Here is a 9,751-nt window from a genome sequence, read left to right as displayed (position 1 = left end):
ATAGAGGTGGGGAAAGAGAAAAGAAAAAAGAATTTTATTAAAAAAGTTTAGAGAGAGAAATATTTTTAATTGTGTGCGTAATTCAGTAATTTTAGTATGAGAAATTAACGGCTACAAAATAAGCCAAAAATGAAAAAGATAGGATTAGTGAGCAGCTTGATTAAGACATTTAAACACAAGATAAGATTAAAACTAATTATCCATTAAAACCATAAATTTTCAAAAATAGCTGCGGCCTGAATATAATGAATTACGACAGCAGTAATATATGTAAATAAAATCAGGCTCTTGTCTTGTCAGTGAGATATGTATTAGATTGTAGAAAATTTTGTTTGGCCTTAATCTTTTCTTGATTTGTTCCTAAAAAAAATACATAATTAAAAGGTAAATTAAGTGACAAGATATGTGTGCTTATAAATAGAGAGGCAACTCAAAAGATGATAAGCAGGTCATTACTCATTCATTATAATATTATAGGGTAAATTACAACCACCCCTTGAGGTATGGTCAAATTACAAAAATACCCCTCTTGTTTGGATAATTACAACCACCCCCTCAACTCCTCTAATTTAGTGGAATCTTCGAGATTATGTGGAATATTATCACTTTTGTACCCGTTCTATCTCATTCAAACTCTACATTATGAAGCAAGATGACCATAATATGTGATTTTTAGCTTGTATGTATCAGTTTATGGTGCATCGGAAACTGTATTTTTACACAAAACGAGTACAAACTAGAGCACATTTCACGAAATCTAGATGATTATGTTGAATTTGGCACCATAAGGGTGGAGGTGTAAGAAAAAATCATAGTTGAGGGGGTAGATGTAATTATCCAAACAAGAGGGGGGGTTTTGTAATTTGACCATACCTAGGGGGGTGTTTGTAATTTACCCTAATATTATATGATTGATTCATGCCAAGCCAATCATAGGATGCCACGTGGATCTATATTCTAATAAAATTTCTTGTTTTGATTTTTTCCTTTTTTTTTTCTAAAATAAAATTCACGGCACCTACTACTACTACTGCTGCTACTACTATTACTATTTCTGACGGTAGATTTAGTTACCGCTTAATCCCTTTGGTTAGGAAAATTACATTTAACTCTTTAGATATGTATGTTATTTCTACTACTGTTCCTACTATTATTACTATTCCTGACATTAGATTTAATTACGGCTAAATCCCTTTGGTTTGGAAAATTACAGATAACTCATTAGATATGATATTAGCTAACACTTGATCTATTTCATCACTGTTTTTTTTTTTTTTTTTTTAATTCTAATTTTGAGTAAATTATATTGTTTTTCCCCTGAGGTTATGTCTAATTACATATAAACCCCTCATATTTTAAAAAATTACAAAGACATCCCTTAATGTTTGAGTTTAATAAAAAAAATTAAACTCATTCAATAATATTTTTATTTTTACTAAAATAGTAACCGAATTGCAGTTTGGTTTCTCCTCGTGCCATGATATCTTCACCCGTCGTCGTTATTGCATTTTTATTTGCTAAAAAACTTTCATTTTTAATGAGAAACATAGATTTAAATTTTAAGCTCTGAAATTTAAGCTTATTATCAACTGACATTAAATCATACTTTACCGCTAATTTGTTATAATTATTTATATTTAAGAGTAACTATATTTGTCGTTTATTCATGATATTTTATTAAAAATAAAAATATTATTTCATAAGTTTAAATTATTTTTTTTAGTTAAAATTAAACTTTAGGAGGGATCTACGTATTATTATTAAAATATGAAAATATGAGGGGGTCTATATTTAATTGGACCTATCCTCAACGCAATCAGTCAAGGATTAAAATGAAGTTTCACAAAAGTCAATGGTCAATTCACAATGTAGAAAAAGAATAGTCTAAACATACAAATATTTGGAAGCGTTTTAGGGCTCGTTTTTAGTTCATTTTGAGAAAAGATGTTTTGGCGGAGGAATTTGAAAATCAAAGTAATGTTTGTTTATGAAGAACGAAAAATGTCTAAGATGGGTGAATAAGTCTTTTTTCAAAATCTTTATCTTCAAAAGTATTTTGCAAAATATATATCAAAAGAAAAACATTTCTGAATAATGATAACATTTTTTTTGCAACGAGCGTGTGTCAACCAAGTTCCAATTAAGGTTAGGAACAAAGATTCTAGTAGTGATGCAATAAATAAATTGTCAGATCGGGTCACTTCCAGCGTATCACCTAGTGTTTTTTTTTTTTTTATCTATTATGTAGTCTGACGAGCAGCCTTTTTCCGTTCAATTACCTCAGATATGTGATAGTAACTATCGGCATTCTCTACTCTCCTAGACCAGAGTACTATATTGGGATCATTCTCTACTCTCCTAGACTAGAATACTATTGGGATCGCCAAATAAATTAAGCATTATAAGAAAGAATGCAACCAAATACACATAAGATAACAAAAATTGAAATATAAAAAGAATTTGTGACAACATAGATATGTGTAGCTACCACCTCTTCACAATTCAACTATTCCATATCAACAACCACTTGCACCAAATATTATGGGCAAATTTTGGTACCATTTTACAGGGTCTTACTCTTTTTGCCCTTTGTGACAATGGAGCATTTCAAGGCAATTTCAAATGTATTTTTTGTGCAAAAAGTGCATGCAATAAGATCAACAAGACCACTTGCACCATATATATATATATATATATATATATATATATATATATATATATATATATATATATATATATATATATATATATATATATATATATATATATATATCGAAAATTACACTAAACTACATAATCTCATGATTTTGTTTACTAATGAGCCTCTATTGGAATTATCTTACACTATATATACTTTCCTATATATACTTGGCTAAATACCCGTCGAAGTCAGAAAATATGAACATCCGAAAATCATGCGCTACTTTATATATTTCGACAATTAGAGATGTGCGGGTTATACAAACGCTTGCGTGATGGGATGACACTGATTCAAAAAGAATTTGTAGTATTTTTACTATCACAATTTAGTATATACACTTTAGTGTTTAAACTTCAAATTTACACTTACTTTTCCGCAATCTTAATTATTGTAATTAAATAGCATTGAAGAAGGTCGACCCTAATTTTATTCTAACTATCTTTCGTATTTTTATCATAAAAATAAATCATAACAGCTTATCACATCTTAAAACAACTTATCAGCTATAACAGTTCATTTTCTACTTGTTTAAAATAAATTTAGTACAAAACTAAAAATCATAAAGAAAAGTCATTTTACTTTTTATAAGGAAGGAGACATGTATCAATCATTCAAAGTTGCTAGTCTAACTGCATGATAAGATCCTTTTCTTTTTCTTTTTTACTGTACAACAGATATACATTACATATATACATACATATATACATATCAATCCAATTCCTATCCTTACTGTCTGACAAATATCATGTCTCACCCCTCTCTCTCTCTCCTCTCCTCTCTCTCTCTCTAGAAAAGTGTTGTTACACTCACGAGCAAAACTCTTTACAGATTTTTTTTCAAACTTCAAAAAAAGGGCATCCACATAACCTCATTAATTCAAACACACACACACAGTATATACATGTGTACGTATATATATATAAAATATATATTCCATTATTATATAAGATAGAAACAACAAAAGAATAAAAACAAAATCTGCAGAGCCCCTCCTACACCAAAAATTGTGGTGCACATCCAATTCCTCCTCTCTCTCTCCTCTCTCTCTCTCTCTCTCTCTCTACAGTTTAAACTGTGATAAAGAAAATGTAGAGAGTCAATATGTCAGACGGGTTTTTCTCTTATTATCTTTCATTCCATTTCCACCATCAATAAACAAGAAACTGTTGCAACATACACATATATATATGTATATATAGCAGAGGTTTTTTTTTTTCCTCATAACAAAGTTTATACAGCAAGTAACCTAGAGAGAGAGAGAGAGAGAGAGAGAGAGGGAATGATTGCTGTCTCGCCATTGAGAAACTCGAAGAATGATAGAGAAGAAGAAGAATTAATGGAGGGTTTCTCGATGGAAGAGAGCGATTTTCCCGACTTCTGCGTCGGGAATTTGCTCGACAGCATAGATTTCGACGACCTGTTCGTCGTCGGGATTGGCGACGGGGACGTGTTGCCCGATCTGGAGCACGAAATGCTCGCGGATTTCTCGTCGCCGCTGCTCAGCGGCGACGAGGAATCCGACGTCATCAATCCTCCGTCGTCGCTCTCATCCGTGGAGAATTTCGATCACGACGAGATCAAATCCGCATCCTCCTCGGAAAACGCGACGACGACGAACAACGCCGCGATAGTAAATAATAAAAAAGATGATGAGCCTAATGTTGCAGGAGAGAGAGGGAGAAAATCAATGGCTCATTCAAAAAACCCTATGGGGAAGAAGAAAGTGAAGGTATATCAATAATTAATATATATTTTTATATTCTGGTTTATTCTATGCTACAACGGCTGAAATATTATAACCGATTAAATAGTTAATTATATTATATTTATCGGCTAAGAAAAACTCGAATTTTAGCTAGCTAGGGTTTGTTAATGGAAGGCTTATCCATATTGAAAATAGCTTTTCCTATTTATGAATTTCACACACACACACACAAAATTCATGGGAAAAGCATATATACACAATTATGGTGTCACGAGATTCTAGAGGTGTTTTTTTCATTTTCATCAATCCCTAAATGTGTGTGTTTTCATGGTAATATTTATTAGTATTTTTTTTACCTATATAAAAAAATAAATAAAAAAGCATATTTTATATATATAGATATACATATTATAAAAAAATATTAATTAAATTTGTGTACGTATATATATAATAAAAAGGTGGATTGGACACCGGAACTGCATAGGAGATTTGTGCAAGCAGTGGAGCAATTGGGTGTGGATAAAGCTGTCCCTTCAAGAATTCTTGAACTCATGGGTATTGATTGTCTCACTCGCCATAACATCGCCAGTCATCTTCAAGTATGTCTATTTTTTTTTATTTTTTTTATTTTTCTTCGGAAAATTAGATGCTACAGTTGGTTATTTACATTTGGTGAATTTGAACAGTAGATCTACACATAATCACTCACAACTCATGTGTATGTGTGTTTAGTAGGTAGTTATTCAATCAAATCTAGAGTTCAAATTAAATCCACTTAATATAAATAACCAGGTGTACTGTAGCATCTAACTCAGCAGATTTTCACGACACCTAATTTTATATTTTCCTTTTTAAGATTTTTTTTATTTCTTTAAATGGTAAAAGTTGTTAAAATTTAGCAGACATTGAAAAAGGCATCCATCAAGAATACTTTTATTTTATTACATTTGTTTTTTAGCTAGAAGTGGTAATTAATTGTTATGTCACGTATACAGTTAAACATCTATAGATTAATACATTCGAAACTAGCGAAATTCTATTAATTTATCAAAATTATTAAATTATCGAACTAATGATTTAGTAAGTTTTTACCGATTCTGGAGAAGAAAAAAAACTATTATTTAAGCAAAATTATTAATTTATCGACTATTAATTTATCAAGATTCTACTGTATAATAATGGAAACCATCATATGTATAATTGCAGAAATATCGGTCACACCGGAAACATTTGCTAGCCCGTGAGGCGGAGGCGGCGAGCTGGAGCCAGAGGCGGCAGATGTACGGTGGAGGTAGGGTTGCCACGGCGGCAGCGGCGGTGAAGAGAGAGAATCAACATGTCAAGCCTTGGATTGCACCAACAACTATAGGCTTTCCACCACCCGTGACTCCTCCTATTCCTCATCATTTCAGACCTTTACATGTGTGGGGCCATCCTTCCCTTGACCAATCAATGATGAACACGTGGCCTAAACATCTAACCCCTCCACCACCGCAACCGACTTGGCCCCCTCCTCCTCCGCATTCGCTCCCGCCTCCACCCACCGACAATTCCTTTTGGATCTCACCCCACCACCACCACCAACACCATGTAAGTCTACTAGTACTACTACGCGCGCGTGCGTGTGTATATATATATATATATATATTTATATGATAGTGACACAAGCTCATATAATGTATGTTACGTTATAGGTTCCAACGCCGGGAACACCGTGCTTTCCGCCACATATGCCGTCTACGGTAATTAACCTCACCGGAATTAATTATAACATTATGAACGATACTTTGGTACGCTACACAAAATGTTTAATTAATTAATTAATTTCTGAATTATAATACAGTTAGTCGAGAAACAAAGTTATTAATTTATCGAATATTAATTTATCGAGGTTCTGCTGTATATAAAACGATTAAAACTAATGTTTTATGGAAAATATTATTGCAGAGGTTTCCTACTCCATTGGTCCCGGCCGGTATACCACCGCAAGCCATGTACAAAGTAGAGCAGCCCCAACCCCCGTCCGACGTTCACCCGGTGAGCCTTCTTTTTCTATCATAGGATTTCGAATCTATATATTGTGCAATAATTAATATCCACATCTTCTAGAAAAAGTTCTCATGAATCATATGAACTATGGATATATTGCATTAATCACCCATGGCTTTAATTATTAGAAACAAATTTAGTAGTATTTTTATTTACGAAACGCTCCCCATAATTCAATTTTTTTTGGGAAGCCTTTTATAACCGGTGTGTTCATGGTTTGGTTAACCGATTGCACCATGCCTGGACCGAAATTTTTGACACTTACCGAATACTAAACCGGTAATTTTTAGTAATTCGATTTTACCGAATACCAAAATTTTATTTATTATTAATATTATATTTATAAATGTAATATTAATGTTTATACATATAATTTGTTGTTTCTATACTAAAAATTATAATAAAAAATAATTAATTAACTTTTAAATGCACTTTTGGAAAAAAGTTATGTAATTCTGTAAGTTACCGAACCAAGCCATATCTTTCGGTTGGATAAATGGTATTAAACTTTAGCGCGATGTACCGAATTTTCGGTTCGGTTCACGTGCAATTTAGATAAATGGGACTTGTGAGAAAACTTGACCGGTACCCTTATGATGGGAATTACCAGTTTTGTAGTTGTTACATATGGTAAAATATGAGTAATTTTGAACCATTCATATATATATATATATATATATATATATATATGTGTGTGTGTGTGTGTGTGTGTGTGTGCGCGCGCGCGCGCGCGCTCGCTCGCGTGTTTAGTGAGTAATTATTTACATAGATGTAGGATTCAGAACGTTCGATATATTACACCAGATGTAGCATCTCATAGACCGGAATTACCTGTTCTTCCACCTAATTTAATTATAGGGATATATAAAAACAAAAGGTCAATTATTTTGTTGGATGTATTATATACAAAAATATCTTTTATATATGTTGTCTGAAAAAAAAATGTGGTCCTTAATTAATGACAGTCGAAGGAGAGTGTAGATGCAGCAATTGGAGATGTTCTTACAAAGCCATGGCTACCTTTGCCACTTGGACTGAAGCCCCCATCTGTTAACAGTGTCATGGTGGAATTACAACTTCAAGGAATATCCAAAATACCACCAACCACTTGTGCTTAATTAATTAATTAAGCTAAATTTTTTTTTTTTGGGGACTTAATACAGGCCCAAAACCAACTCGACGACATTTCCCAGCAGTGCACCTATATGGTATCGTCATATTGTGCATCGTTTTTCTCTTCTTTCTTTTTTTTCTTTTTTTTTTCCTATGTCCCTTTTGCGCTCGGTCTTTGTGAACAATGTGTGTATTGTATCATGAAGTTTTGGACATTGTAATATTTTCTAATGTTGAATTATAAATATTATAGAGTACCTCACGGCAACAACCGAAAATTACTAAAGAATTTTCGAAATTGTGGTTACCATTATGTTCGTTACTTTGACTTTCACAAGTAAAAAATAAAACCAAATACTATGGATTAAAGTTTCTTCGCAAAGGTGCTGCGTTATTTGTACATATTTTAATTTATATGTTCTTGTTATATTTCAATAAGGCCTTGTTTTTTAGTGTTATGAGGTTATATTAACTAAATAGTAGGGACTAGCAGATGTTGGGTTGATTAGATTTGTGTTTAGTCAAGCGCGTTAATGTACTTAAAACTTGTAGTTAAGAGCTACTATTTGGTTAAATTAGTAGGACACACCCCTCCGATTAATTTTTTAGAGGGTCATTAAAAAGGGAAAAAGACAACTTTGTCCTTCAAATACTATCTTAATTTTAATAATTAAAAGGCTATTTAGACAATTCACATTTAATACCATAATTTAACAATTTTAATACAAGATTTAATCTAAGGAATCAAACACGTTACTGACTAAATAATTAGTTAGTCAATGAATATTAATCCAATCTCACCTAATCTAACGTAATCCGATATAGGTAAGCAAACGAGAGCGTACAAGTTAACGACAACATAAGTTGGAGCTTTTTCCTTTGATATGAAATATTATTTTGTTAATAAAGAACCAACATTTTTTTGTAATATGTGATAATTACTTAGAAAGATTGGATTTTTTTTAAGTTGTTGCTATGTTTTGAATCTTTTAATTCTAGCCATATACTTACATACTAACTGTTTTATGTTTCAAAATATGAACTTTTTCAATAATTAAGCCTAAATAAGATATATTGGTCGAGGGTATTATTAGTCCAACGATATTGATAAGTTTGGTATTAATCCAATGTTTTTTGGCATTTGTCTTCAAAAATATTGGTGGAAATCGGATGGACCAGATCGGGTATGACTTTTTCGAGAATTTTTTTTATTTTTTTCGGAAGTTAAAATGTGTTCCAATTTCTGAAATCAGCGGGATATCAAAATTTTCGGAAATTATATTAATTTATAATTTCTCGTTTATTATAATTATATTTTGCTTTTTTTTCTGCTTTTTCAAAAATTTCTAGCAAAATACAAAAAAGTCCAACGTAAAGATCAACCAAATGCAACAAGAGTCTAAGAGCACTTAAAGGAACAACAAAATGTATAAAAGAGAGTTTCTGGAAAAAAAAAAATGGAACAGAGAGTTTAGGTATTACAGTAGAACCTTGATAAAGTAATAACATCGCTTAAATAATATTTTTTCTGGTCCAGACTCGGTAAAAATCAACTAATTATTAGTTCGATAATTTATTATTTCGCTAAATTAATAGATGTTTGCTAGTCCCGACTGTATTAATTTTATAGAGGCTTGACTGTATTTATTTTTATGTTTTTAGTTTACTTGGTCCGTCTAGGTATGTGTATTTTCCGTATAAAACATATTATAAACTATATTATGGAATTATAAGATATATGATAAAATTATATATATATATATTGAAAAAATTATCGGAATAGTTGGAACTAAAATCAGGTTGTAAATCGAAATTTTCGATAATTTATATATAATTCCAATTCCGTTCCAAAAATTATGAAAAAATCAAAAGTCGGAATTTCAAAAATTTGCTTGGAAATTTTAATTCCAAATTCGGATATTTTCATATTTTTTTTTTGACGGGCGATATTTTCAGATTGGAATAAGCGGAATTCAGAAATTCCGTTTTAATTTTCAACCCTAGGCTTTAGTAATTTTTTGGTTTTAAATCCATGTAGTGGTTGCCTTTTTTGAAATTGGGCTTCATGTATTAGTCCAAAATTGGACTAGTAGTTGTTTCTTTTATCGGATCCGTTGACTGCATTAATTACTATGGCATATTGAGATATGGTATTTTCTTTGACATGTCCATTATAAGTTATA

At 31.5% G+C, this 9,751-nt stretch overlaps 1 protein-coding gene across 1 annotated transcript; it reads left to right on the top strand.

Moving 5' to 3' along the window:
• The first annotated feature begins 3,432 nt into the window (after positions 1–3,432).
• LOC148765695 (putative transcription factor GLK1) lies at positions 3,433–7,825 on the top strand. The gene is made up of 6 exons (XM_012991994.2): positions 3,433–4,430; positions 4,865–5,005; positions 5,613–5,996; positions 6,101–6,148; positions 6,354–6,443; positions 7,421–7,825. Exons 1-6 carry the CDS (start codon positions 3,981–3,983, stop codon positions 7,571–7,573), a joined length of 1,266 nt encoding a protein of 421 aa, XP_012847448.2. The 5' UTR covers positions 3,433–3,980; the 3' UTR covers positions 7,574–7,825.
• The last annotated feature ends 1,926 nt before the right edge of the window (positions 7,826–9,751 follow it).

This window comes from Erythranthe guttata, chromosome 13 (assembly GCF_056151865.1).
Source record: "Erythranthe guttata isolate IM_541 chromosome 13, IM_541, whole genome shotgun sequence".
Classification (NCBI taxonomy): Eukaryota; Viridiplantae; Streptophyta; class Magnoliopsida; order Lamiales; family Phrymaceae; genus Erythranthe; species Erythranthe guttata.
This window is presented reverse-complemented; position numbering and strand designations above follow the sequence as displayed.